Source organism: Melozone crissalis, unplaced genomic scaffold, assembly GCF_028551555.1.
Source record: "Melozone crissalis strain CALT ecotype California unplaced genomic scaffold, PUWL_Pcris_2 ptg000008l_1, whole genome shotgun sequence".
NCBI lineage: Eukaryota > Metazoa > Chordata > Aves > Passeriformes > Passerellidae > Melozone > Melozone crissalis.
In genome coordinates this window covers 10284381-10307794 of record NW_026535786.1, presented here as the reverse complement: position 1 = coordinate 10307794, position 23414 = coordinate 10284381, and the positions used below count along the sequence as shown (strand labels likewise).

The window sequence follows — 23414 nt, the reverse complement described above, 5'->3', positions numbered from 1 at the left end:
GCCAGACCTTGCTAGCTGCGAAGCAACAAAAATAGTAGCTGAGATGTGACAGAGTGTAAAACATTAAAGGAAACCACAGGTCTAACTGGCCAGGCTCTGCCTAGGCAAGGGTTCTGAGGATGAGGAGGGTGAGTACAGGGAGTTACCAGTGCATACTGGCCAAGCAGCAGCTAGATAACATGGATCAAAGAGCATTGAGGTGGCTTTTCCCAATGTACATTACAGGCAGTGGTTGGGGAACCACAGCCAAGTCCCTCACTTGGACACCAGGGCACAGGCTGAGGAGCCCATGGTGCACACCACACTTAACCCACACACAATCCCCACCTCCTACATTTGCTGCTCACATTCCCTATGTGAGTGGTACCCACAAAAAGTTATGAACCACCTATGCAGGGCATGGGGAGGGGGATATAACACCATCCACTCCCCATATTTCATAGATCTGAAGCTGCTCTACAACAATTCATCAGCCCTTTAGCCTTTTTCCAAAGGAGGATCTTCATTTTTCACATTTTTAGCCTCCAAAATTACAACTTGGAAATGTTTGGGTGCTTCTCAGCACAGATAACTCTGAAACTTAATGCTGCCCTCTCATTTGTGATCACTTCATTTAATGAAAGGCTCACATATAAGAAATATCTGTAGTCTAGATTAGGTAAAGACTACTGTATTCTTTCCCCTTCCCAGTTTGCTGAAATAAGAACAAAACAGGATAGGAGAGATAAAATGTATTTAAAACATCACTTGCAATTTACAAAAAACATATTCTTATTATCTCTTCAAGTAGAAAGATATGGCTTAAACCTGAGAGATGTTTACATCTCCCTTACAGAGCAGCCACTGTGTGCCAGCAGCCACTGGGAGAAATGAAAATTGGAATAAATCCCAGGCTGTAGTACAGGTGGACAGACCTTCCCAAGAGAAAAGCAAACACTTGGTGCAACCAATTCACACACAGCTCCATCCTTCTGAAGAAAAGTGATTCTTACAGGTCATAGTCCCAGTAGCTACATGGCCAAGACACCAAAAAGTCCTTCAGCCCCCATATGCCCTTGGCCATAGACAAGGGGAGGAGATGGTCCTGTTAGGCTCTGTGGCAGGGCAAGAGTGGGAAAAGGAAAACCAGAGTTGCCCCTGCCTCTGTTACAGAAAGATGCCAATTGTAATGAGCCAGCCAACAGCACCTGACCATCGTGGTGGGGACAGTGTGCTCTTGGGGATGGAGGACACCTGCAAGGGGGGAGGATGGGAGGTAGTGTGTGGAGAAGAGGCTGGTCTGATATGAGAAATCTGGGCACCTGAGAACGAGGAGGTCTGGAGGATGCTCAGATCTTTGCAGCATGTGTGGAAACCGGGCTTTCACACAGTAGGAATGATTGCCCTGTGGGATGCCAGTGGTCTTGGGTAAATGGTGCCTCCCATGTGGTTGCTGCATCTCACCATAACGCACAGTTTCTTCATGGCTGCAACTCCATCTGCGCTCTCCTGCACCCCAAGGATCCCTGACAGGCATGGGAATGTGAGAAAAGCTGTAGGAGAGGAAGGTTGGTGCTCATGTCCAGCAGGGCCATGAAGGCAAATGGCTCCTCCTCACCAGGTAGATCTGAGCCCCCACCAGCTCTCATGGAGATGGCAGGTCCGTGTTCCCTCTCTGCCCACGTCAGGCCAGGACGGGAGGCATGTTGCTGAGCTCTGGAAAAGGAGGCACATAGTGAGCTACCAAACATCTGCATCTGTTCTGACAGCCACTGTGAGCACACAGAACCTGTTTGAAAATGCATGCAGCCCAGGCTGGGTCATTTTGTCTGGATATTAGCTGATAGCTCCATGGGTGCAGAAATGCGGTGTGTGGGAGGGTCCTCAGCCAATCCCACCCTGCCTGGCAGAACCAAGAGTTCTCAGTGCCTCCAGAGTCTCTTTTCACAGCATTGCAGAGTAATGAGTATTGGAGGGGACATCTGGAGGTGTCTGCTCCAGCCTCTGCTTGAAGCAGGGCCAATTGGATTGAGCTGCTATGGGGTCTGGGGCTGAGATAACCCAGACTGCGTCCTTCCTCATAACCTTCCTTACTTAAGTATGGACACTTCCATACTTAAAGTATGGACACCCACCACCAACCCACCCATCAGGATCTCAGTACTCCCACAGAGACCACCCTGAGCAGGATGCAGCTGCTCTCCTTGCCCCGCTCACCTGTCTTGAATTTGTTGTAGGAGCCACCATTCTCTATCATCGAGTTACTGTCCTCAGCAGGACAGCAGGAGAAATTCTTCCCTCGCCACCTGCATGGGGCAAAGCACCTGGGTCAGGCCACTGCCTGCTGTGGTGTTCCTCACAGCCCCCTGCTGCCTTGGACAACTTTTTCCTACTTTGTGAGGGCAGGTATTTTGGGATTTTCTCAGGTTCTTACTAAGAAAGGACTCAAGTGCATGACTGGTGTCTAAGCACCCACACTTCATGTGTGCAGCAGCATTTTGAAGGCAACTTTCTGATTAAGCCCTGTTTTCTAAGCAAGATTTAAGAGCTCCAAAACCCCCAAAATGTTTACAAACAATGGCTCTAAAGCAGACAGAGAAATTTTAAAACTGTGATTTTGGTGTGTTCGTAAACCTGACAAGACCACACAGAGCACTGAGTCACTGCTAATGGCCCTTTGGTCCCAGGAGGGCTGGGGATACACACAACATGAACATGATCCTGGAGAAGTTGGACATGGGCAGGTCTGATGGTGGTGGTGATGCTTTACAGGGGTGATTGTGTACCACCATGAAACCTGTAGCCTTGAAAACAAGGGGAAACCAGGACCTGAGGAGAGCAGAGCAGGGTAAGAGGGGAAGGAAAGGAAGGAACCACCTTGCCTTGGGAAAAACCTGGATGCCCAGCAGAAATGCCCATACAGCTGCTAGTTCATCACTGCCAAACTGCTACTAATTAATTTTTTCACCATCTCAGAGCAATACTAGCACTCCAACCTTTTCCTATGCCACAGCAAGTCACAGTTAACAGCAGCCCAGAGTGCTCATTCAGGGGCTTCCCAAACTTCTGCTTGTTGCCACCAGCAGCATCACTGTACTGCCAGCACCCTGCAAAAAGCTGCCCTGGGCTGGCTACTCTGATCCTCCCACCCACCCATCTGCAGCCAGCCGGCTGAAGAGCCGAGCCCAGCACATCCTGCTTTCTTTGGGCACCACTGGGATGAGAGCACAGGCACATTCCTCATACAACTGTGGCAGAGCAGAACATCCAGCAACCAAACATGACCAGCTGGGGTAAGCCCACTCCATGAGCTCCAGATTTCCCAATAATCTTTGACAGAGTGGAAGGAAACAAAATGTGGCTTCTGTGAGAGAGTCAGACATTTTTCTGTGGGAGGATGGATTTCCTGTGGGCTCTGGCATCTGCAGAGAGACATGGGATGCTCAAATTTTAACATTGAGAGCTGTCCCAACAAATCAGTCCAATGAAACACTGTCAAATACTAATATGAGAAAAATCAGTTCCTTTCTCAGCCCAGCAGCTTTGATAATTGGTTTATGTTGCTACTATAAATCTACCAGTTCTCCACTGAATCCTGAGGGCAAACAATGTCTAAGTTGCCAAAATGGAAAGAGAAAATGAGAGCAAGCAGGAGAAACAGAGAAGTTTTGGGGGACTTGTTGGTCTTTCTTCCCTTTCCATACGGGGACGGGGACGGGGACGGGGACGGGGACGGGGACGGAAAGGAAAGGAAAGGAAAGGAAAGGAAAGGAAAGGAAAGGAAAGGAAAGGAAAGGAAAGGAAAGGAAATGTTTTCAAGTGTAGTTTTAACCTTTCAGGTCACCTGAAATCATTCCTCCTTCCCTCCACCTGGAGCAAAAGATCAGGTTAGGATCTTTAACAGGCCATTAACAACTTGGTAGTTACCACTGCAGGAAAAAGATGAGTGTGATGAGGAATGCAGAGATCATATCTGTCAGGATCCACATGATGCTGTACTGCTGTGGAGTCTGGAAGAAAACAACAGAGGTTGTGTCCACCACTAAGGACCACGAGGTCTACAAAAAACATTACTCAAGCTCTTTCTTCCTGATTGAATATGGCTGTTCAGCTGCCTGGTTTGCATCTGCTGTAACATCCCTTGGGTGTTTAAAGCACTTGGTGGCTGCTCAGCAGTGGATGTTGGTGCCAAATCATTCTCCTTCACACAAGCAGGTCTGTTGTGTAGCCAAGAAGATTTGTGAATGCCACAGAGACCTCTTGTTGTAAGGCAGGTCTTGCACTTCTCAGCTTCACCCCAAATATAACATCAACTGATGGCATCTTATTTTCTCTGGCAAAATTGCCCTTTACTGAACACCACAGAGAGCCTGGGGTGGCTCCCTCTTTAAGTGCATCTGAAGATTCATTCTTACACAGGACCTCCACCCAAACTTAGAACGGACTGAAACACTGCACTTCTCTGGAGGGGAGCGTTGTAAAATCTAATTCAAGACTGTGAAACTGACTATTTAAAGCCCTTAGAGACTTAAAAGTGCTTCTTGGCCTTACAGGTTGTCCAAGGCAGAACAACAAATAGAGAAATTATGTGAAAATTCCTCCCGGAAGGAAGGCTTATTTCTGTGCTGTTTCTCTTGGACCTGCAGAAGAAGATCAAGTTTGACAAGGGCAGTGGGACGCTCTGGAAAAAGAGTAACTTCTGGCATCAGTAAGGTGCTTCAAAAGCTCAGAAATGGAAATCCTCATGCATCAGATTGTGCCCCAAAGGCCCTTCCTTTCTTCCTGCACAAGTCTCAATATGACTTTTTTTCCCCTTATCTCAAGGCCTAAGGTGATAACCCAAACAAGTAGGGTGCTTCATCCTGAGCCAGGAGATGAGAAGGGTGTGGTAATACCTGCAGTGGCTTTGAGGTTCCAGGTAAGCCAGGTTTCAACTCAGGTCCTTCTTATGCAAAGGACCCTTAAAGGATGCTTTATCCATGTGTGAACTGGCCCATCGTCTCGAAAGGTAATCATGAACATGCCAACCCTATTTCCCACCCCTCAGACAGAGAAAACTTCCCCTTACCATGAGGAAGAGTGGCTGGCTGAGATCCTTCAGCAAGTGGACGGCATTGGTGGTCACAGAGTGTGCCCCAGAGCACCATGCCAGGGAATAGAGCCATGGCTCGTTGACCACATAGAAGTTGGTGGTGATGTTTGCCGCGGCATATTTCCTTTAAAAGACCAAAAGGCAACAACCTTCATTGAGCAAGGAGATTAGCACTTCCTTCGGGCTTACTCAAGGAGATTCAGGAAGATCATGGGAAATGGTTGTAATCTTCTGTAGGAAGTGCTTACTTTAGGACCTACATAAGGAACATAAAGGAAAGCCAACCAGCCAATAATTAATCATTAACAATCAGTCAATACAGAATTGCTGAACAGCTGGAAACAAATTCAGATAAAATGCCCAAAAGGTCAAAACCTTTCTAATCCTTCTGGCACATGAATCAATGTAGCAATGCTTTTGTAAAGGAGGCTGTGGCTAGGTGGGGGCCAGTCTCCTCCTTCAAAATGCAACCAAAATATTCTGTTCTACCATTCTTTCTTCATGGAAGATCTTCAAGCAATAGAACAAGAAGAAATGGACCCAAACTTCACCAGGGAAGTTGTAGATTGGATATTAGGAAAAAAATTCTTCATGACAAGGGTTATCAAGCTTTGAAATCAGCTGCCCAGGGAAGTGCTGAAATCATCATCTCTGGAGGTACTTAAAACATGTGGTTGTGGCACTTGGGGACATGGTTTACTTGTGGGTTAGGCGGTGCTGGGATAATAGTTGGCCTTGATGGTCTTAGAGATCTTTTAAATCTAAACCATTAATATTATTTCATAATCTTCCCACAGTGTGCTCCAAACCACCACAGAATCGCCAGACTTGGAAGGGACACAGAAGGCCACCGAGTCCAACTCTTCAGTTAATGGCTCAGGCAGGGATTGAACCCACAATGTTGGTGTTGGTTAGAGCACCTGAGTTGGTTAGACCAGCTGAGCTAATCTTCGAAGCTGGCCACCCAAGTTTGTTATGATTGCTCCATCAACACATCATTTCTCAAGTTATTATAAGCTATTGATCATTTCTCAAGTTATTATAAGCTATTGAAACTTAATATGAAGTAAGTTCATTCATTATACAAGTCATTCCTTGTATAAAGGTAAAGTAATGTATCATCAATATCAGCATTTATAAATCTACCTAGGAACTATCCAAGGTTTACCCAAATGAATCTGCTTATGATTTTTTATAGCCTTTCGGACTGGAGGAAAGAAGGCTCTGAGGAGACCTTAGAGCACCTTCCAGTACTGAGATGGGTTACAAAAGAGCTGGAGAGGGATATTTTAGAAGGACACTGAGTGACAGGATAAGGGGGCATGGCCTTAAACTGAAGGGAGGTAGGTTTAGATCAGATGTTAGGAAAAAGTTCTTAACTGTGAGGGTGGTTGAGACACTGGTACAGACTGCCCAGAGAGGTTGTGGACTCCCAGTCTCTGGAGGTTTCAAGGCCAGGCTATGGGGCACTGAGAAACCAGGTGAAGTGGAGCTTTCCTGCCCATGGCAGGGAGGTTGGAACTAGCTGGTGATGAAAGCTGGTGACCAGTAACTAGCTGGTCCCTTACAATCCAAACTGTTCTGGTATTCTATGATTTTACATCTTGTGACAATTATAATTGAGAAAACATTACTCTTGCCCAAAGGACTAAAGTTTTTAATTTCTTTTGCATTTCAACTAGACTTCAATGGTTTTGTGCATTGGAAAGGGCAAAAAATCATATTTACAAAAGGAGAGCTGGACAGATAAAGCTGGGGGTTTTTTGGTGGTTTGTTGGGTTATTTTGCCATGTGAGAGTAGCATTTTGAGAACTCCTGCAATTAATGTGGAGCCTTTAATCATAGAAATGGCATTTTCAGTGTGTCACATGCAACAGAGTACTGATAGTAACAGACAAAAAATGATGTCTCCAAAACACCAGCTACCAGAGGGTGACTCTCACCATAGCATTATACCCTCCCACTGGTGTTTGTGGAAGAGCCATGGGAGGTTAAATAATTGTCCATTCTCCTTGATTCGGTGTTGGTGAGACTGGAGATGGCACAAATAAAAAGACAAGAAATTGGGATACAGCTGTGTTGTTCTTAGCAGAAGATCCTCAGATCCTGATCGGTATGGAATTGAGGACAGCCGGATTTAATTACATGTGTCACCTCTTAATCAACAGTAGGAGTGAACTGCAGCCTGTCACCCCTAAAGTACATCAGGGATGGCTACTTGACCTGAATGACCTATTCCCAAAATATTATAGTATCTGGAACTGGTCACTGGAGGGAGACATTGCCCCATGAGTGAGGAAAACATAGTCCAGATGCACCCCAAAGATTGTACTTGGGGCTGAAACCTACCGGATATCTTCACTGGACATGTCAGTGTAGACCAGATTGAGTTTGACAATATTGTGCTTTAATAGGTCCTCTATTGGTGCCTTTCTGCCCATCGTGTGCTGAAACCCTGGAGCAACAGATTGAACAAAGGACCTCACACTGTTATGCAGCCACAGGACCTGCAGGCAGCAAGAGGAACCAGTGAATTCTCAGCAGAAGAATTTGTGCCCCTCATATGCCCTGCTGTTCACACAAGCCCAGGAAAGATAACATCTTGAGGGACTTAACCCAGCCTGTCAAATTTTCTCCCAGTGTTTATCCCAATGATCAAATAATATTCAGATGTAGGGTTAGAACTTGCAAGTCACTTTTATCATGAAATAAGTATCCACTGTTCCTTGCTTATCCACTGGAAATCAGTGAGCACGTTTCACACAGCCCAACAAAAGATGCAGTGTTGAAAATGAATGAAAATACAGCTTTGGTTTATGGAAAAGACAACTGAAAATATTCTGTTCTACCATTCTTCCAGCATGGAAGAAAAGATTTTCAGCAGATACAGATCAGCATAACTCCCCAGACATCAATGGGTACATAACCTGATTCCCATGAGTTTAGCATTCATCCACTGCCAGGGGGAGGAAGGCAATAAAGACTTGCAATTTATTTTAATTTAAGCCAGAATTTTTAATGCAATATATAAAACAAGCATGGGTAGCAGGGAATAGACTGACAATTATTACATTTAAGAAGGGGTGCTGTTTAGGGGCAAAAGCATCAGCTGGTATATACACTACCTTTTTTCCTGTGCTGCTAAAGGATTACACTGCTGTGAACCTTCTGAGGAGCTATTACTGGGAATATAATACATCCAAATGATGGCTTTTAAATCAAGTGAAATGCAACAGGCCAATTTTATGCAGGTGAAATCATGCAGAGTATGCCCCAAAGTCCCAATGAGGAGAGCAAGAAAAAGGGATATGGAGTGAGGCCACCCTACCAGATGGCGTTTAATCTTCGCCTCTTTGAGGATGACGTCCAGGACTTTGCGGAGCCACAAGTTCCTGTAAGGATGTTTCTCTGGAGGGCGGTAGAGATCAAATATCACAAGTTTATTGTGACTGTCTGCGAGGCGCAAAAAACTACTTAGCGTGTAAATGGACTGATTCTTTGCCTGCTTTTGATCTGCCTTTGACAGGGAGCCCATCCCTACAAATGGTTTGTTCTAGAAATAAACAGATATAAAAAAAAAAAAAAAGGAAATCAATCAGGTAGTTTGCTCTGGGAGTCAGCTGTATCTCTAGGAGGGAAAAAGTTTTATGTGAGTCCTCAACAGGTGGGGATATTTTATTTTGCTTATTTCTTCTACATAAAAAGTGGGGGAAGCTAACCCAGGCTTAGCTTCCCTTAGTGAGGATATTGCTTTTGGGACCTAAATTGCATAGTTGAAAGCTAGCTCTGCTGTGCTTCTCTGTCCCACCTTGTTAGCTCTGAATATTATAAACAGCACATTGCACAAGTAGCTCTTTCCTTCTTCCCCCAGCCCATGAGCTCTGCTGCTGCCTTGATAAGGTGACACAAGAACACCCACCAGCCAATTGTTACAGGTCTCCTTAGCCTGAAGGCAAAATGGACAAAGCAAAAAGACCCAAATTGACAGATTTACACCAACTTGAGTTTTAACTCAACTAGCAGTTCGTCTTCTAACACTGATGCTGTTAAATAATAGACAGCTGGTGTCTCTTTTACATCCAGTTGGTGATAGTTATGAAATCATAGAAAAGTTTGCATTGGAAGACACCCTTAAAGCTCATCTAGTCCAAGCCCCGTGGAATAAACAGGGATGTGTTGAACTGGATCAAGTTGCCTGGAGTCCAATCCAATTGACCTTGAATGCTTCTAGCCCTTTTTGATGCCTACCTTAAGGAACCACATTCCAGCGTTCAGTTTCTGCAGGGCATCCCAGGAGAAGAACGAAGCAGCTTTACCAGTGTCATTAGGGTAGACCTCTGCGACGTTAGTTGTCCTTCTCAAGGTGTCATCATGCATGAGGAAAGGAACCCCATCATAGCTGCCAGAGAGCAAGAGTTCAGGTCACCTGGGGAGCAGGTTCATTCACAGCATGAGCAGACTCAAGCCAGGCCAGAAGAACAGGTGGGCCACTGTGAATGCCACAGTACAAGCAGCGTGGGCCACTGTGATGCAGCAGAGTACAGCAGATCTTTGCAGAATGTGCCATATGGAGGAATGCTGAGGCTCACACCACCAGGTTACTTCCAGCTTAAATACTTCTAGGAGGCCTCACAGAAGTCATGCTTGTCTGTGTCTCAGTTTCCCTAGGGGCAATGTGAAGGAGGTGACCTTTTTGCCGGCCGACTCCCTCAAAAATGGTTTGTAACTAATGGTTGAAATCTCTTTTTGCTGACATCAAAGTGTTTCTCTGGTTTTCAGAGGACTGAATTCTGAATGGATAGTGATGGAAACACAAAATTTTCTTTTATGGAAAGGTCTAGTTCAGTAGAATGTCCAAATGTTAGTGTTTTTCTCATTCAGTGCCTGTGAACAGCTCATCCTGCACAGAATATTAGCATTTCATGGCGATGGGTTCACCAAAGGCAATTAAAGATCTGTTGGTTTGCAGACCTGATATAACCCTCACTGTGACCTGGAAGTCAGGCTAGATTAGGGGCTTGTTTTTGTACTCTGCCAAGCATTTAAAACACACTGCAGAAATAACAATTGTTAAATCAATAAGCTGCAGCTTATTGACTTCCTGAGAACAACCATGCCCTACAGCCCCTGTCATCACATGACAGCTGAGGGACCCTGTCCCAGCCACCAGTAAAACCCAACTGCCTGGAGCTGCATGTCTCCAGCTCTTGGAAGAACCACCATATATTCTGTGGGATGTGACGTTTTGCCCTCACCTTATGGCAACATCTGTCTCAAGCCCATCCCCACCATGCTCAATCGTCTTCAGAAATGACATCTCAGTGTTTTCTGGTGCCAGCTGAAAAAAAAGGCACATGAGCAGATAATTTTCAAACACACTCTGGGAGGACTCTGCAAATACTTTCTGCCTCTTTGTAACATCTCTGGTTTTTATTAAGGGAGCATCATCATATTGCTAAAGTCTACTGTTTGTTTTCTTCCAATTTAGCCAAATCCACTGTGTACAAGAATAACAGAATCATAGAATGGTTTGGGTTGGAAGGGGCCTTGAAGATCACCCTATTCCAATTCCCCTGTCAGGACAGAGACACCTTCCACTAGTCCAGGTTGCTCAGGGCCCCTCCAACCTGGTCTTGTCCCTCAGAAGCATTGTTTTGCTTGTAAGCCAGCCCATGTAGTGATGCCTTTGGCATGCAGTCCCAATGACCAGAAATGTTTCCCACCTTCCACAGAATTCATGGGGGAAAAAAAAAAAGAAACAACAAAAGATGATGAAGAAAGTAGCAAGACACAGGATGAAGAAACAGCATAACTTCTTTAGACCTACCATTGGTGCTCCACGGTGTCCAATGAGGGCTGGCTTTGGTCCAAGTGTTCCCATCTCTCTGATGCAGGGAGAGTACATCCCCAGAGGTATCAAGAAAAGAAAGAGAAGGATAGCCAGGTATGGACCAACAATTATCATCTGAGTAACTGAAAGAATTTGAAGGAGGAAGGCTAGAGTTAATCCACATTGTAACATATGAGTCTGCCTTGCCACTTAACTTTTAATCCAATCCTTCATCTAAGTAGCTTTGGGTTTTGTCCCATCCTTTTTTCCTTTCCTTCTTCCCCTAATTTTCATTTTCTCTCCAAACAATGCAACCCAGGAAAACAAATTGGTCAAAGCAAGGACGCACACTGTCTAAGTCAGGACTGCAGGTTTTAAGCTTTAATTACATCTCACTATGCCTGACAGCAAGATATGGCTTTATTTCTTTTTTTTTTTAAACATGACGCAACAAAATCTCCTCCATATGTAGAAAAACAATCCTCAGCAGAAGGATGCTAATTTTTTCTTACTCAGATGAGAACAAGCACCATTTTCAAGTTTCATTCCCAATGAAGAAGAGTGGCTACCTCTCTTTCAACTATGTTGCATCTCCTTACTTTGAATACTTGCCTGGTTCATTCAGATGGTTGGTAGGGACCTTCTGTGTGTGACCTAGATAATCCTACAGACCCTGAGAGCATGGATATTGCACCTCAGAAACTTGCTAACTTATTATCCATGGTCTTCTCCCGAATCTGTTGACACATTGCCCAAGTGCCCCAGGAGTCCTTCTCCTCAGGGATCAAAACAGTTCTTCTTAGTAATGTGCACCTATGCACCAACACCTCTTTCTTGATTGGGTACCACCATCCTCTGTGCCAGTGGCTCTGAAGGAATTTGGGCTTACACTAGGATGATGATATACTAAGCTAGGAGTAGCTCAGGCATGGTGGTATGTAATGTCTAGGGTCCCTGTGTATCCTCCCCCAACTTCTCTAGCTGCAGTTCAACAGGAAAAGTCTCAGACCAGAAAAAAAACTGTTTTCACCAGCCCATTCTATCTGTGATTGTTATAGCAAACCAGTATCTGAAGATGGGTGTCAGGTAGATAATTTTGGCTATATTGAGAAACAATAAGAGAAAAAGAGACACTCCCAGTCAGGTTTTTCTGCAGTTTTTCCTGGCATCTGGCTTCATCCTTACAACATTTGCTCATTCTTTCTAGAGGCGGGCAGGAACTTCCCATGAGATAACACTAGGAACTGAGCAAAAAGATCTTTTCCCTATCTCAGCTGGCCTCTCCTGAGATACACTAGTCTGAAGTGGTTTGTCTGACTGGACTGGAGATCCCTTCTGTACACAGCAAGCAAAAATCAGCAAGGGAGCTGCCACTGCCTGCTTTCTCCTGCAGAGGGCCAAACAAATTTTCACTCATGACTCAGAACATGGGTGCTTCTGCTAGTCTCCTCTGTCTCAACACAGATCACTGCCTCAGTAGAGGGCAAAACACTGCAAGGTAACATGCAAACCAGAAACACACTGGGACAGCAACAGGGCAGTGCATAGCCCAAGCCCCAGCCCTACTAATTTCTCTGAGAGATGCAGAATTTGAAAGTCTCCTCCAGCTGGAGTGCAGGTGTGGGAGGAAAGAGCTCCTGCATGACTCTTTTCCCATGCTTGTATATGTCTTCTATCACACTGGAAGCAGGAACCAAAGCTGCCATACCTTTCTTATCTGCTCTGATGGCATGAAAAGACACAGGCCAGGCAAGAAGGACCATGATGGCAATTGCCCCTATGTGGAGGTAAGGAGCCGTGACCTGGCAAGGAAAAAAAAAGGATTTTAGTCAAAGGATGAACTGTGGAGACAGATGGAAACAATCCCCATCAGAGCTACAGTTCTTACAGCTGGATGGGCTCCTGATGCAGATACCAGTAGTTAACCACTCTCCCTCACCTGTGCTGAATTCACCAAACACCTCAGGAGTCAGATGAGAGACATGTGTCCCTGCCCAGGCCAGGAAGGAGTGTGCCCAGCCTAAGGAGTGCTCCTCACTTCTTTACTTTCTCCTACATCAGCTGATGGAGACACAACTGCCCTCCTCCATGAGGACATGACTGCCACTACTCATATGCCATAATCTGTGAGCATCTTCCAGTTTAACCCAACATAAACAACTCCAGTCCAATCCCATCCAGGCAATAGCTATCTCCACACCACACCATGCTGCAGTTAAATCATTAAACTGAGGTCAACAAGCCTGAGTGATAAAATGTGGTATTTACTAGCTGTGGTATGAAACTAACTACTGTGGTATAATAGAAGCAGATATATTAGATAATATTGCTGGACAGATATAGTTATTAGATGTGATTTCTTTAATCCTAAGGATTAAATAAGAAGATCATAAAACAAGAATCACTCCTATGCTTAGCATGAATGCGTGAAAAGAGTTGTAAACCAAGCAGAAATACAGAATCTAAATAGTTGTTGGTATAACATTTTTCCTAAAACTAGGAAAATTTGAACTAGAAACCAGTCCATTGTTTTCTCATGCTCATCAGCCCCCTGTGGCAAATATTCCAGCTAGAACTGACAGTTATTAAGGTATGTGCTGGGAAAAAACCCAACTCTCCAGATGCAAACCTTTCCTATTTCTTAGTCCTGATGCTCGATTCTCTAAGCTGGAAGGGTTGAGGAAAGCAGCAGTCACTGGGACACGTTACTGCACGTGACACTGTCTGCCCTGGACACCCAATACCAACTTCTCCTGACCAGAAGCAGGATCAGTTGCGCAAGCAGAGGTGCCATCTGAGATGTCCACAATACCTGAAATAGATTTGCTGGGCTAATGGACATGGCACAGTATCTACGAGAGGTTTGTGTCCTTTAGGAACAGCAATGGGAGACCATCTCAAAGAGCATGGACACCTGAAATAAACAGCATCTTTGGGGAACTCAAAGGCTTTTGTGTCTCCTTCTCCTCATCCACATCCCCTGGTGTCAGTCAGGGGGAGGAGAAGCTGATGGTTTCTCTTTGCCTTTGCCAGTGCACAACCCAGTGGTTAGTGAACTGTAGAACAGGAATGTGCAATTAATGAACACCACATCTTCCATTCCTCTGCCAGTCCTCTTGCATTGCTCTCCCAGCCTTCACAGGCACTAAGACACATAGGGGAGAGGTAACAGACCCAAATAGCATAAAATCATAGAACTGTGGAGTGGTTTGGATTCTGCAAAGCAGCTGTGTAGTCAAAGGCTACATGCTTCCTCCTTCCCAAAACAAGTGGGGACCTGGATGCTCAGACACTGAACAACACTGGACAGCTCTTGCCTCCACCTTCAGATCTGGTGAGAGTTGAGGAGACCAGCAACCATGAACTCTGACCTCCTGCATCCAGCATTTTGTCCCACATGACACCAGTGCTCTCCACCTGCTCCCCCAGAACCCAGTGTGCTCATGCCCTCAGGAGATTAAGCTCTTCTGAGTCACAGAAGTCTGAAAATATGCTGTACCAGCAGATTGGGATGAGGGATGAGGGATGAGGGAGAAAGCTCTTGCTCCAGCAAACCTAGCAGCCTAAGGGGTCTGATCTACATGCCCTGGACAGCTGAAATTTAACAGTACACCTACAATTTTGGGCAGAGGAAAAAAAAGGAGCTGTTACTTTCTATATCTTTCCAAATAGAGACATGTTAAATCACATAGCTTGAAACTCAGCTTTGGGCCTCAGCTTCCTTTCCCCCAACAGGAAATGTAAAGTCATTATAAAAGTTTTCTCAGAATGTACCTTGCTAACAAAAACCATATAAAAAACATCCACCATACAGAGTATCTTCTGCCACAAATTGTCACAAAATACTCCTATAAACAAGCTGCTCTTCCAAACAGACCTCCTCACCCTCCTTACCTGGAATGACAGACGGACAGTTTTCCGGTGGTCTCGCCAGAGTACAGATAATGCAAACAGGCATGCAACAGAGAAGCCCAGGACGAGAAAAGTACCAATCTGAGGGGACATAAAGAAGACATAAATCAGCTTCAGCATTTCTGCATAGGGTATGCCATCCATCCTAGTCATGGCTAATTTAAGCAGCTGGAAAAATTGTTTTCTATGCATAAGACTGACTGTGCCAGTTCAGAGACAGAGAGATCCAACAGGTCTAAAACCAAATCCATAATGCTATCAGTATGGCAGGACTGATTCCAGGAGTTGGAGACTCAACTAAGTCAGCTCTCAGGATTCTCTCTGTAATCAGTGGAGAAAGAGGAATTTCAGAGGTGACCCATTCCTGCTTGCATTGTGATGGAATATGCCTCTCTCTCTATTGACATAAATGGAGCCTAGGTGATCAGCTTACATTAAATCCCTAACCTGCAGATGGAATTCATCACTTCTAAACTCAGAAGTGACAAATTCCACCCAAAAGGGACAATAACACAACCTCCTTGTTCTATGAGCTGCCTTGTAACAGGCTTCAGCAATAACAAACCCTCCCATAATTAGGAGATGAGGGTTCACTTTTTAACCAAAAAGGTGAGGCAGTGTTTTAGTCAATTCTTCAGCTTCTTATTCAGTTTGGTACCAGCACTGTGGTAATGGCAGACCTTTCTTGGTATATCATCTTTCTGCTGACAACTAAAGGTAATTGCACCAAGGCCCTAACCATTCTTCAGGGCATCTTCTATGTATCAATACTTTAATAATCTATCCCTAATCCCTTTGCACCCAAGAAATCCTGGTTTTCATTATTATTCTTTTTAAAATATTTTTGTTTGGTTGGTTTTTTACAAACTGTTCTACAACTTTCTGGTTCTTCTCGAATCCATTTTCAAATAGTAAAGATCACACAGTTTCCATTACTTAAATGAAGAAGCACAGGATCAAGCATCCACATGTTCAGTTATTTCTTCCTCCTGCAGCCTTTGCAATCACATTGCATCCTACCCTAAACTGCATGGACAGAGAAGCATTTTTAAACGCCTCACATAGCCTCAAAAATTACTTAAAGAAGATTATTCTAACCCGTAATTTTACAGCAACAAGTCCCTGATAATTTGTTCCTGTGTCTTCAAAACTCCCAAAGGCATTTCCCAAACCCTAGAATAGAATTAAGAATTACAGGAAAGTTTGATTTGGAAGAGACTTTAAAGATCATCTAGTTCCAGCCCTCCTGCCATGGACCCTAGATCAGATTTCTCAGGGCCCCATCCAGCCTGGTCTTTAACACTCCCAGGGAACCATCCAAAGACCAAAAGACATTAAGCACCAACAAGCCTTAGAAAAGCCACCTTTCTCTCCTGTGGAGAGAGCAGACACTTTTTTCACTGTTTCACTGGGGTCTGATCCAGAAAATCATGCAGTGCTTCTCATGAAAACTTTGCTTTTGACTTCATGTTACCATACGTAAATGAGTCAAATATAGACATCTTCACCTGAATGAGTCACTGCAGGCACCTTTTAGAGTCAGTGGGGGAAAAAAAGGTTTTTTGAGTGTGATTCATCTCATCTTAATTTAGAGGCCTATGACCAGCTGGATGAATTGCATCGTCAGAGGATTCATTTCCCTCTGCTGACTGCAAAAGGAGTTGGAGCGACCAGCTCAGGTGGAGATATCAATTTCATGGGTATCTCAATCTCGTAAGATTAACCTCTTCCCTCTCTTCCTTCTCTCCCATAGTCCAAGAGGTTTGTCATGCAAAGAAACACCACGGACTCAATTAAAAGCATAGATTAGAGTTACCAGAAAGCCCTGACTCTCCCCACCTTGTGACTCCAGTGAAGGTACAGCCGCTGACCTTCTGCAAGCAAGCACATCGCGAGGACCTGGGAAATCAAGAAGAGATTGTATGCATCCTTGTGGGATGGGAGGTGGTGCCCTGTGCCCGTGAGGCACTTCTGGAATTATTTTCACATTGGGAAGTTACTTTACACGAGGTCCTCCTGCACAATGTCAGTGTGTGCAGGATGGGTGTATGGAGAGAAAAGTTTAGTGCTACAGTAAAAATGCTTCTGAAATGGCCAAGCACATATCAAGACTGCCCTTCAGGATCAAAGACATTTTCCCAGGTAACAGATAATTGGGCACTTTGGGGTACTTGCTTACAATGACTTTTTGTGAGGACAGACTCTAAAAGAGGAATGATGGCCAAGGTCAATTATTATTGTATAAACCAATACAGCACTAATCTTCACTATTTTCTGTGCATTTATTGAGATTAGAGGAATATAGACCATGGGAGAGAAGTCAGGGAATAAAAAATGCCCCAGAGCAGCACAAAAGTACAGAGCAGAGAGCAAAAAAGGCAATTCTTCCACATTTACCACAAGGACAGGCACATCTCAGACCTGTCTCAAAGGAAAGTGTCTTGGGGATCAGATGACTCCAGTTTTTGGTGATTGGCATATCCCTTCCACCTGATGGCAAGTTGGAGCCCTTGGAGAGGGTTCTTGTGACGCAAGCTGCAAACCCCAGCCAGGACAGAGGACCCAAGATGCCTTGAACACCAACAAGCCAAGAATGAGGCAAGTCAGTCCACGGTTCTCATGCAGAGCTTCTTCACATAGCTCCATACCTAAGTAACCAGTGAGTTTGGAGATTGACTTCACCCCAGAAAACACTTTCAGCAGCAAATTTTCACTTTGCTGCTGTGAAAATGCACAGGTCTATGCTCAGGAGTCTAAATGCCAGGGGAAACTTCCCAACCACTGAAAAGGATCATTTTGGGACCAGTATCACCAGGTATCAGGGCTTAGAGAAAAGTGTCTGTTAGTAGACATCAGTGCTCCACTGAGGAGGATCATTTATGATGCAAGTCCCTCCAGACTGTAGGATAGTGGGATTGTAGGAAAACAAGATAAACTGATTTGGGGGAAGAGGGTCTTCTCTCCTGAAACTCAACTGCAAGTTGTTTCCTATCCATTTACAAACACACTCTCATTCCAGGATCATGCTGATTTGAAGCAAGATACAAAGCCAGGTTGGATGGGGCTTTGAGCAACATGGTCTAGTGGTAGACATTCCTGTCCATGACAGTGGGGCGGGAATTAGATAACCTTGGAAGGTCCCTTCCAACACAAATCATTTTATGATTCTATGATAAACTCAGCAGTGAACATAAGTGCTTCTTGACATGTTGGTTTCCTGTAATGGAATAAATGCAGCCAGTACATGGTGAGTAATCTGGGAGCAGTTGAGAGAAAACTGAAATACTGCTAAAGATCTTAAATCAGCCCCACTGAAATCTATTTCAGGGTGAAAAATGAGAGCAAAAAGACCAAACATCACTTGCTCCTTTGCTGCAAGTGATGTTACACAAAGACCTGGTCCTTGAGTACAGTAAAGCCAAACATTTTCAGAACTTTCTGAGCCAGAAGGGACACACAAGGATCATCAAAGTCCATCTTCTGGCCCTGCACAAAATCACACCAAGAATCACACCACGATTCTTGAATCAACTCGTGAACTAACACGAGTCAGGTACTAATATGAGTCTGGTACTCATGTTCCTGAGAGCATAGTTCAAATACTTCTTGAACTCAGGGCACTCAGACATGACTACTTTCCTGGGGAGCCGGTTCACATGTCCAACAATCCTCTGGGTGAAAAATCTTCCCCTAATTTTTAACCTAAATCTCCACTGATACAGTTTTGCAATACTCCCTCATCTTCTCACTGGTCTGTCTACTCCAAATTGCTTCCACATACTTTCTGGGATTATCTAATATAAGTAGAGAAGATGGCTTAGGTGATCAGTGGGTTTCTGACTAATACTGCCAAGGTTAGAGTCAAGGTCCCTCTTGCCAATCCCATCATCTCCCAGAATCTTACAGCCTCAAACTCTTGCATTCTTCTCTTCTTTAATAAAATGAGGTGTGGAAGTGTCTCCCCTCCCCCATCTACCTGCAAAGTGGTGATTAAGGAATGCTTCCTAGTGGCGAGAGAAATGGATTCACTGCAATGAGAATTTCATTTCTGTCTCCCTCTTTCTGAGTGGCTGCATTGACCACAAGGTTTTTCTGCAAAATGTGGACAGCAGATGCTTAAATCTACTCCACTTCAGCATGGGAACTACCCTGTAATCATCTCGACACTTCTGGTGAGGTGTGGGCAGGCTCTGAACCTACACTACAAGGACATGCAAGCAGGCACTTAGACACTTGGCTCACCTGAAACATCTGCTCACTTAGATGTTCACAGCAGCTGGATTCAGGTCCTTCTATTCATTCACTTTATGGCAAAAAACTCAGAACTTGTCTGGTACCCCCAACTTGTCTGGTCTCTTAGGGATGGAGTTTTGAGGTAACATTTTATATTTCAGTGTCAATGTACTATTTTAGGTCCTCTCCATCTATGAATGAAGAGGCCACAACACATCTGAACCTCTTTACTTTGTACAGTCACGAGTCACCTCCTCACAACCCTTAATAAAAAGCATGGCTGAACTGCAGAGAGGCAAATGTTATCTGTTGGGGTTTGAAAGACTAAACAAGAAAAGATTTTTCTTCTCCACTAAGCATAAACAGTTCTGTAATTAGACCCCTCAGTTTAACCTTTTAGCCCTAATGGGGATGAGAAAATTGTCTTGAGTTGTTGAACAATTGAATTAATTGAAATTGATTGTGTGAGCAAATGACAATGATGCATGTGGATGGAGAGCATCTTTGTCTAGACAGTTAGTCCTTTCTTGTGCAGCGTTTTCTTCAGCCACTTGAGGCAGGTGGGCAGAAGTCTGTATGCTCCAGTGGGTCACAATAGGGTCGTGGAAGCAGGCTCACAGGTTCCAGCTGGGTGCCATCAATAAGAAAGATGGTATGGTGTTCACAAGCAAAACCATTAGAGGGTTGATATTAAATCTTTCTGCTCCAGCAAGGGCATCAGGGTGTTCAGTGTTCTGATGTGGTGAGCTGTTCATGCAAAACACCACCAGAAAACATCACCTAGGTACTCACCATCCAACACTGTTCAACCAAAACTTGGGATGTAATTCATCATGGCAGAAACCTATTTGGCCATCAGTTGTTTGAAATGTATTAGAACAACCCACCTATCATATAGTTCCCACACTGAATGATTTATTTAGGTGTGGAAGGGCTGAGTTACTCTTACCAGCCCGTGAGGCTCCCAGTGTTTTGCTGGGTGGTCCATCAAAGCCCTCAGTGAAACGGAAGCTCTGCAAACATTGGTGGAGGGATGGATTCTTGGCAGAGTCCTCCTCTGAAAGAGCCCTGCTAGGATGAGCTTTGCCCAGCCACAGCTGCTACAATATCCTTCGGGTTTTCAGATGGCAGGAGTGTAAGTGGTGGCAGTGGTAACTTTCCTTGCCCCCCTTTCCCTCATGACCTAATAACATTTAAGTAGCAGCCTCATGCCCCCAGCACCCACTGCCTAGCATGGATGCATGCAGCAGTCTTGCTACAGAGGACATGGTGGCATGGTGATGCTGTCAAGCAGGACAAGTGCCCTCAGAAATACCCAACAGCTTTGGTTGGGTCACCTCACAGCTTCATAAATGCAAGAAGGAAATGGACCTTCCCTGAAGGGCTGTTCCCAGAGCAGGGGAACCTCTGAAGTTTCTCCTGCTGTCAGACACCATCCAGTCTACTTGCATTCTATCAGGTTTATCCATGCTCACCCTTCTGAGGAAGGCAAATGTTAGACAGAACTGAGAGGCTTGAGAGGAAGAGGATGATGCAGCTACATAATAAAAAGTAAGACCAGGACTGAACTAAACCCTGTAGGACACCAATTTCACCTCATATTCTTCATCTTCCTTTCTGGTTTACTTTGCCCATCACCTGCTCTGACAGCTTGTAGACATCATATTCATGGTGACAAAAACGGGAAAATGCTCAAAGAAAGTGCACTGCTTGGGCACTGGCTGACATTTGGATCCAGACAGAGCATGACCAAGCTGTCACATCAGCCCCGGGGGTCTTCAGGCTCCTTAAGCCCAGGAAATCCTGTAAAGTCAGTTTCTAGCATGGACTATGGTGAGTTAGTCTGATCCTGAGGCTGACTCCAGATCCACAGCCTGCTGAGGCACCATCTCAGACGTATCCATGTCACATTGGCATCTCTGGCAAAGCTCAGAGTTGCCCCAAGTAGTATTGTAACCACCAAACTACCCACACCACTCCTTGGCCCCTGGGGACGCCAGGGGGCTCTGCTGAATGATAGTCCATGAGCCATCATGGTGTTACCAAATCCTTGTAATTAATTATTGCTGTTAGTCCCTTTCAGAGCTCAGTCAATCCACATCTCTTTCAATGCTCTTGATCGCTGTGGGCATGAAAAAGCACCTGTTCTATTTATCACTTTGGGGTTTTTATTGCTAGCACTAGAATAAAAGTTCTATTTATTTGTACTTCATCAGGAAAAAAGGACCCCAGAAACCAATTGTGTTAGGTACTGCATGGACAAAGCCAAAAGAAGTTCCCTGTCATGAGCAATTTACAGACTGAGTGTATGATGACACATCAGGGAATGGGTGAGAACAGCAGGAATGGATGATAAAAGCTGGTTGTCTTGGTCACAGAGGTGAGACAAAGCCATAACCTCACCCTCAGCACCTGGCATTTCCAAATGAAATTCAGAGCAGGCATGGTACTCCAGATGTGAACTCCAGTGCCTGGAGTCAAAGTGAATTCTTGGCCTATAGCTCTGGATGAAGAAGGTGGAAGAACGGGTACAAATCTGTCTTTATTTGAGAGCTTTCTTATGAAGGAAAGAACATAGAAAAAGGATGATTAAGTAGAAATTTTAGGAAAATTTGGGGGTTGGTATGTTTCCCTAACTAAAGCAGACATCATATCAGAAAATTTCACAGAATTTGGAAAAGTGAAGATTTCAGGAACCTCTTTCAGCATAAATTTCAGCAGTGTTTTCTGGCCACATCTATAGCCTCTACCTGAAGAAAATCCTCCAGCAAAGCAGAGTCAGTCAAGTGAAAAAGTTCTGTTCTCCTTCCTCTAGTAGACCTTTTTATCCAGGATTAGAAGAATAACTCAGCTGTGATGATGTATCACCACCGCTACATGACTCAGAGCTCATATTTCCCTGCTGCCAAAACAACAATTTTTCGTTTCCCCTAAATCTAAATCCAGACACTGCTGGGTCAGCTTTCCTTGGGTCCAAGGAAGAATTGTATACATTTATCAAAGGGACATCATTGAAAGAAATCACAGAAACAACATCAGGCTCAGAGACTCCTGAGCTGAAACTGGTCCTTTGCAGGTAGCTACGGGGAGCTGTAAACACTCATTGTGCTCCAGATCATCTCCTGACTTTCACTGTCCAAGGATCATATGGAGGACTAGCTTGAGCTTTGGTCTGACACATTAAAGCCACCCCTGTGTTCACCTTTCAGGACTACAAATCAAGGCCAGCTCACAAGGAGCATTACTTACCAGTAGCAGTGAGACGTATGTGAACAAGATTGCAGCCACAATCAGGATAACAAGAGACCAGAGAAACCAGTAGCCCATGTTCCCATAGTTATACCTAAAAATAAGCCAATAAAATACTGTAAGAATGTTTTTTGTTAGCACCTGGAGTAGAGAGGACCAACAGCCCTCTTCCTTGAAATTTTGAAATTTTCTAAGCAATAAAACAAAGAAGGGTGAAGGAATAGCCTATGCTGCAACATGAAAAAGTGATTAAGAGCCTCCTTCCCAAAATCCCTGATTGCATTAACCATCAGACTAAAACACGTTATTATACCTTTCCTTCCCATTATATTTGAGCAGCTTTAATTTAATTTTAGGGGCCAGATTTGCATAACTGTTGCCTACGTAGTCCAGAAAGAAAAGATGTGCATAAATCCCTGATGATTATTTCTTACTTTTGAATTTGAGAACATAAAATTCTCTTTCAGTGAGATGGCTGGTGCAATGCCTCTGATTCCAGCCACTATATTTCTTCACATGGAATGGGGGAGGAAAGGGAAGGAGGAAAAGAAAGACTCAGAGAAGGAAAGAGTTATTTAGTCTCTCCATTCACAATTTTTGTGACGATGATTCTCCCCTTTCTCCTAAATTCACACTTACACCTAAAAATTGTACCTAAGCAAAGACCAAGTCTCAGCACCTCCAGAGTCACTGGACATTCAGTTTGGATGCTGTAAGCAAGAGTTTAAGGTGCCAAATCTTTGCTTCATTACTAAAGCCCTCTGTTGCACCACAGCTGCTGCAGAGGGTGTTCATCCCTTCCCAGTCATCCTAGTGACCAGCTGAAGGGGTGGGAGAGGAGGAAAAGATTTTACTTACCAGTCAAAGCTGTTGTAGTCATTTTTACCTTCACCCCACGTGTACAGAAAGACCAGAGAAAAGCAGAAAGCTGCAACGAGCAATGGGAAAAACATGCATTCCCGCTGGAGAGGGAGAGGAAGGACAAGCAGTCAGAGCTATGGCCAGCCAGAGCAATCAAAGAAAATGGCAGGTACTTTCAGGCTGCTCCTAAACATATGTAGCTATGTGTTGGAATTCTAACTGAAGTAAATATGGAGGGGAATTCCCATCCTGTCCCTT

General features: G+C 44.5%; 1 protein-coding gene across 1 annotated transcript in view; it reads right to left on the bottom strand.

Annotated features, from left to right (window-relative positions):
- Positions 1-804: 804 nt before the first annotated feature.
- GDPD4 (glycerophosphodiester phosphodiesterase domain containing 4) overlaps positions 805-23414 on the bottom strand; it is a 39058-nt gene continuing 16448 nt past the window's right edge. The window contains exons 3-16 of the mRNA XM_054269923.1: positions 23154-23257; positions 22296-22389; positions 16653-16712; positions 14796-14894; positions 12610-12703; positions 10899-11044; positions 10327-10409; positions 9320-9470; positions 8400-8624; positions 7421-7578; positions 5048-5195; positions 3907-3989; positions 2197-2285; positions 805-1695 (exon numbers count right to left, since the gene is read on the bottom strand). Coding sequence (XP_054125898.1) covers positions 1664-1695; positions 2197-2285; positions 3907-3989; positions 5048-5195; positions 7421-7578; positions 8400-8624; positions 9320-9470; positions 10327-10409; positions 10899-11044; positions 12610-12703; positions 14796-14894; positions 16653-16712; positions 22296-22389; positions 23154-23257 — 1566 coding nt within the window. The 3' untranslated portion in view covers positions 805-1663. The remainder of the gene's footprint in view (positions 1696-2196; positions 2286-3906; positions 3990-5047; positions 5196-7420; positions 7579-8399; positions 8625-9319; positions 9471-10326; positions 10410-10898; positions 11045-12609; positions 12704-14795; positions 14895-16652; positions 16713-22295; positions 22390-23153; positions 23258-23414) is intronic.